This window comes from Hordeum vulgare, chromosome 7H (genome assembly GCF_904849725.1).
Source record: "Hordeum vulgare subsp. vulgare chromosome 7H, MorexV3_pseudomolecules_assembly, whole genome shotgun sequence".
In the NCBI taxonomy this organism is placed as follows: Eukaryota; Viridiplantae; Streptophyta; class Magnoliopsida; order Poales; family Poaceae; genus Hordeum; species Hordeum vulgare.
In genome coordinates this window covers 26,491,568-26,497,841 of record NC_058524.1, presented here as the reverse complement: position 1 = coordinate 26,497,841, position 6,274 = coordinate 26,491,568, and the positions used below count along the sequence as shown (strand labels likewise).

Genomic DNA, 6,274 nt, shown 5'->3' with positions numbered 1-6,274 from the left:
AGTACTAGACATGATACAAGGCATGCGTTTCCCTTTGTTGGTTTCATTTGGTGCCATGGAGAGTTCTAAGACATGACAGAAAGAGTGTATATGGTACAATAGAATATGTGAGAGGAAAATTAAACACTTTTGAGATATATGTCATAACGCGAAGGACATCTGAAGGGTTTTGTTTAAGTTATGAAATTGAAGTATTGTTGAAGTTGTTCATTCCTTTAGTTCTTGGGATAGGACGACACCAAATTTCGTGTCGCACAAATCTCCCCACACAATTGTCGTTTTACCGATCAGGGCATTTTGTATTTAAGAATCTTAATACATATCAAGGAAATTTTCTTAAGTTTCCAACATCATATTAAGGTTGCGAGGACAGGAATATCTTCCATATTTCCTAATAATCTTGACTGGGAGAACTGCTGTTTCCTCTAGGGCTCATCTAGATTAGACCAGCAATGCTACACATACATAAGTTTACATGGGTTTTACAAAGAGGTGGATTTCGATTGGAGGTTAAGGAGAATGAGGGCCCCACCCTCCTTCAAAATCAGGGGGGAGTGGTTAGTTTGAAAGAAAGAATCGTAGTCAGCGTGTAACCTTATGTAACTCTTTGTATGTGTAGCATTTTTAAGATTAGACATAATCAAGTCACATCTAACTCATATGTCACTTGATTTTTATAAAGATTCGTACATGTTCTTATTTTTATATACTTTGTTTGACTATTGAAATGATGTGTGGGAGTTAGCAAATCCGTTTCAAAAATAATCTACAATTGTGTAGTTCCTAGCCGCAGGCGCATGGATTGTTTGACTAGTATTGAAAACCCAAGAGCCAAGATACAAGTGCACAAGCATGGCAGTTGTGACTTGTGAGTATTAGTGTATTACACATCTTTGTATCGCCTGAGGTGCTCCTCGAGCTGATGGATGTACTGCTCCTGGCGTCCCTCGTCCACGACCAGCTCCTTCAGCTTCATGGCGTTGGTCGCGAACACCTTCCCCTCATCCTCCACCATGACGCGCCGCACCGCCGCCGCGACGCCGTCCCTGTCGAACGAGCCGTCGTTCTCGTCCCTCGCCACCTGCACGCCGATCCCTCTCCCCGCCATCGCCCGCGCGATCATGGGCGTGTCGATGATGAACGGGAGCATGACCAGCGGGAGCCCAAAGGCGAAGCTCTCGATGGTGGAGCCCCACCCGCAGTGCGTCAGGAAGGCACCCATGGCGCCGTGCGCGAGCACCTTCATCTGCGGCACCCACCCTGTGCAGACGACACCCCGCGTCCGCCTCCGCTCCTCGAACCCGGCCGGCAATGGCCCGGCGACCTTGTTGCTGCCGGCAGGCTTTCCTAGCACCCAAAGGAAGCGCACGCCGGCGAGCTCCAGCCCGAGCGCGAGTTCATGGATGTTCTCTGGCGTGAGTGGCGCCTCGCTCCCCAGCGCGACGTAGATGACGGACTTGGGAGGCTGGTCGTCGAGCCATCGCAAGACCTGGTGACGGGCGACGCCGCCTGAGCCGCTCTGCCGGTGGTCGTCGGGTGCCTCTGGTAGTGGTAGCAGGATCCCGGAGGGGACGGCCGGCTTCCGCAAGAGATCGGAGAGGAGGGCGAACATCCGGGGCTCCAGCTCATGGCAGCTACGGCAGATGACGAGGCGGCAACGCTCGAAGACCTGCCAGGTGCGCTCTGCGTCCGACACGTCCGACGCGTTGGCGCGCAAGGTGCCGGCGATCCACTCGGCCTCGTGGCGGAGGAAGAAGGTGGTGGACGGCAAGGGGATCCACTTGGGCGGCACGGTGAAGTGCTGCGGCTCCGTGCGCGGGTGCGCGGCGTTCGCCCACCGCGGCCCGAGAAAGGCCACAAAGGCGGCATGGAGGATCTGGAACAGGGCGCATGGTACCTCGTGCTGGTCGGCGATGGGCGGCACCCAGTGGTGGCAGAAGTCGACGACGATCCAGTCCGGCCTCCTGCCCGCGGCGACTGCGTCCGCGAGGAAAGCCGCGAGCGGGGCGGCGAGGCCGTCCATGGCCTTTTTGAGGAGCTCGATCTTGTCGGCCGGCACGTCGGCCGTCGACTCCGCGTCCTCCGGCAGCCCTTCCACGGGCGGTAGCTGCAGCGGCACGAAGCGGAGGCCGGCGGACAGGTGCGCCGGGACGGGCGGCAGCCTCGCGAGGTTCCGTGGCGTGGACACGAAGGTCACGGCGTTGCCCCTCGCCGCGAGGCGCTTGGAGAGCTCCAGGAATGGGATCATGTGGCCGAACGCCAGCCATGGGAACACCACCACCTCCAGCCCGTCTTCCGCCGCACCACCGGCGGCAGCAGTAGGCGCTGCTTCCATCGTCGGTGTGACTCTGAGCGATCCGAGCGCAACGACACGGCGCGGCAGGTCGAGTTGTTAGAGTGAAGCAAAATAATGCCGTCGTGCCAGGGAGAGCAGACCAGGAACTCACCATCAATTAACTAACGGAGGACAAGAGCTGCTCCACTGAACCCCATATTCCATCCACACTAACTTTGTTTTTTGTTGAGATCATCGGAAATAACTAATTGAGGGAGGGCTGGCTTTTACATTTTTTGGAGGATGGGGGGGGTGACAGCTGAGCTACCCATCACGAAATGTTTACATTATGCTTGTGATTCATGTCTCAGCACATATCTGTTGAGGATTAATTTAATTCTAACAATCAATGCTTAAGTCGATTGTAGTTATCGACATTGTAACTCTAGTAACTGTCTTGTAATAAGGGTATAAATACCCAGTCTTCAATCAATCAAAAACATCGTTTCATCATTTGCCTTTATTCTTTCACACGTTATCAGCCGCGCTAGCCTTTACCGAAAGCGATGAACAACGACGAGGCACCGAGGGTTCTTCTCCGACCTCTGAAGACAGACGGCCGGCGTGCAACGCTCGCCCGGCGACGGAGCCCTCATATTGCATCTGTGGCACACCACAGAAAGCCGGTCCTCAGCATCATTGTTCCGTCCGACGAGGCCAACCTCACGCACGATGCTAGCGTCCGCGCTACCCTTTGGCATCAAGGGACAAACGGCACAAAGCAACACCAACGACCTTCAATAAAAGCCACCATACACATCACTGGCCTTGGAGTGATACTCCCTCCGTAAAGAAATATAAAAATGTTTAAATCATTAAAATAATTACTAAAATAATGATCTACACGCTCTTATATTTATTTATGGATGAAATACAAAATAATACCGTCGTGCGAGGGACAGCAGACCATGAACTCATCATCAATCAATTAATAACTTTGAAGCCCTGATCACCGAGATGTACTTTCTATCCTTTTAAGAAATACACCCTCTTTGTTTGCGTGCTTGCTCACATGCTTTTGTCGTCTTCATGCGGTCGGTCGGGCTTGGATGATTTCATACTTGTATTTTAAACTTTTCTTCTCCGGCTATATCAATGTTACAATGTCAAGTGGATGGTTATACATGATTATTAGATAATTAGAACGTTACTGACAATAAGATTTAAAACATACCTTTTATTTATTTTGTACCCGTTGCAACGCATGGACTTTTTGTTAGTATTTTACAATAAATTATGTAACTATTCAGAGATGATATATTGGTTCGTTCTACCTTCAAAATAGGAAGCAACAAATCGGTATGTGAAACGTGTCAACTACAAGAACGAAAAAGCAAAATAGGCAATCAGATTCACATCTCTCTCAAACCAGTCAACGCAACAAGGAGGAATCGCCATGGATAGCTACTTGTGCTGGACGAGATTGCACAAGAAGGAGGAAGCAAAATCAGCATCGCGATCTACAACTAGTCAACACATGGACTATTCAACCGTGGCTATCAGTCAGTCACTGGATGAACTGTTTTGTACCGCAGCTTCACTGCTGCAAAGATAACTATTGCTGAGTACGTGGCCTCACGCAGCTGTTGCTCGGGTCGGTCTGATCGATCGGCCATGGCGGCTGGCAGCTTCGGCGTCTCCGAGAGCAATGACGGAGGATGTGGCGGAGGAAGGGTCACGGCCTTCGTGGTGCTCTCCTGCATCACCGCCGGCATGGGTGGCGCCATCTTCGGCTACGACATCGGGATCGCGGGCGGCGTGTCGTCCATGGAGCCGTTCCTGCGCAAGTTCTTCCCGGAGGTGTACCGGCGGATGAAGAGCGACTCCCATGTGAGCAACTAATGTAAGTTCGACAGCCAGCTGCTCACCGCCTTCACCTCCTCGCTCTACGTCGCCGGCCTGCTCACTACCTTCCTCGCGTCCGGCGTCACGGCCCGCCGTGGTCGTCGCCCGTCCATGCTCCTTGGAGGTGCTGCCTTCCTTGCTGGCGCCGCTGTCGGCGGTGCGTCTCTGAACGTCTACATGGCCATCCTGGGGCGTGTGCTCCTCGGCGTCGGCCTCGGGTTCGCGAACCAGGCCGTCCCTCTGTACTTGTCTGAGATGGCGCCGCCGCGGCACCGCGGCGCGTTCAGCAACGGCTTCCAGTTCAGTGTCGGTGTCGGCGCGCTCGCGGCCAACGTGATCAACTTCGGCACGGAGAAGATCAAGGGAGGCTGGGGATGGCGCGTCTCGCTGTCCCTCGCCGCCGTGCCAGCCGGGCTCCTGCTCGTCGGCGCGGTCTTCCTCCCGGAGACGCCCAACAGCCTCGTCCAGCAGGGCAAGGACCGCCGTGATGTGGCGCTCTTGCTGCGTAAGATACGCGGAACCGACGACGTCGACCGCGAGCTGGACGGCATCGTCGCGGCCGCCGACAGCGCTAAGGCGGCCGGCAGGAGCGGCCTGCGGATGCTCCTCACCCAGCAGCGGTACCGACCGCAGCTGGTAATGGCCGTGGCGATTCCTTTCTTCCAGCAGGTGACGGGGATCAACGCGATCGCCTTCTACGCGCCGGTGCTGCTGCGCACGATCGGCATGGGCGAGAGCGCGTCGCTCCTGTCCTCGGTGGTCACGGGCGTGGTCGGCGCGGCCTCCACCCTCCTCTCCATGTTCCTGGTTGACCGGTTCGGCCGCCGCACGCTATTCCTCGCCGGTGGCACGCAGATGCTCGCCTCGCAGCTGATGATCGGGGCCATCTTGGCGGCGAAGCTCGGCGACGACGGTGCCGTCAGCAAGGAGTGGGCGGCGGCGCTGATCTTCCTGATCGCGGTGTACGTGGCCGGGTTCGGGTGGTCGTGGGGGCCGCTGGGGTGGCTGGTGCCGAGCGAGATCTTCCCGCTGGAGGTGCGGTCGGCGGGGCAGGGCGTGACGGTGGCGACGAGCTTCGTGTTCACGGTGTTGGTGGCACAGACTTTCCTGTCCATGCTATGCCACATGAGGGCCGGCATATTCTTCTTCTTCGCGGCGTGGCTGGCCGCCATGACGGCGTTCGTGTACCTCCTGCTGCCGGAGACGAGGGGGGTGCCCATCGAGCAGGTGGACAGGGTGTGGCGCGAGCACTGGTTCTGGAGAAGGGTGCTGGGATCCGATTCCGAGGAGGCGCCAGCGAGCGGGAAACTCTGAAGGAGAGAAACAGAGTCGTCAACTCATCATAGTGTAGTTTCAGAGCTATAACACACAAATCATCCGGCATACAGTTTCAGAGATAAAAATCATCATGCACACAACATACTAGTAGAACACAAATAACAACCATCAAATCAAATACAGTTGCAGAGATCGCACAAAATGGAAGATGAAACATTGTAGATCAATGTATGTAGTGTTCTTCATTTTTTGATCGACAACGCATTAGTTCAGAAAATGATTACCATGAATGTCCTAGTCATTGCAGATTACCCTCAACGCGTTGTCCCTGCATAACATATAATATGGTGTGTAAATTAAAGAAGAAAATAATGTTTTTATTATCTTTGACCATGGATATATACAAGAATCCAAGCTGATGTCTCTACAGAAGCCGCCATTCATCCCGATCGATGAAACCTGCTAATTGGCGCCTTCGGTGTGAGCTAAGGTAAAGGGCGCTCGCGGATTTTGGAAAAGTTCACGAATTTGCAAAGTTTAAATATGCAAAAGTTCACGCATTTCAAAGAGAGAAAAAAATCCTAAAATAATAATAAAAGGAAAAGGAAATAATAAAAAATACAAAAATGGAAAACCAAGTAAAACCCATGCCAGGAAAAAGAGAATAAAAAATAGCACGAAAAAATAGGATGTAAAAAACTGTTGGAAACATTCTACAGGGACTAGCCCATTTGTCACATAGTGCTAGCTGGGAATGTGCTGGCGCTTAAAGCGGCAAACAGGATCTGGACCGACTAATATTTGATGCCCTCGCAC

At 53.3% G+C, this 6,274-nt stretch overlaps 1 protein-coding gene and 1 pseudogene across 1 annotated transcript; one reads left to right on the top strand and one right to left on the bottom strand.

The window, feature by feature from the left end:
• Positions 1-741: 741 nt before the first annotated feature.
• LOC123409937 (UDP-glycosyltransferase 91C1-like) lies at positions 742-2,663 on the bottom strand. Its single transcript, XM_045102806.1, has one exon. It carries the CDS (start codon positions 2,333-2,335, stop codon positions 884-886), a length of 1,452 nt encoding a protein of 483 aa, XP_044958741.1. The 5' UTR covers positions 2,336-2,663; the 3' UTR covers positions 742-883.
• Positions 2,664-3,746: 1,083 nt separating this feature from the next.
• LOC123410747 lies at positions 3,747-5,738 on the top strand (annotated as a pseudogene).
• The last annotated feature ends 536 nt before the right edge of the window (positions 5,739-6,274 follow it).

What these genes read in the sequence shown, in the direction of transcription:
- LOC123409937 (XM_045102806.1), bottom strand. Translation starts at nt 2,335, where the DNA reads ATGGAAGCAGCGCCTACTGCTGCCGCCGGTGGTGCGGCGGAAGACGGG.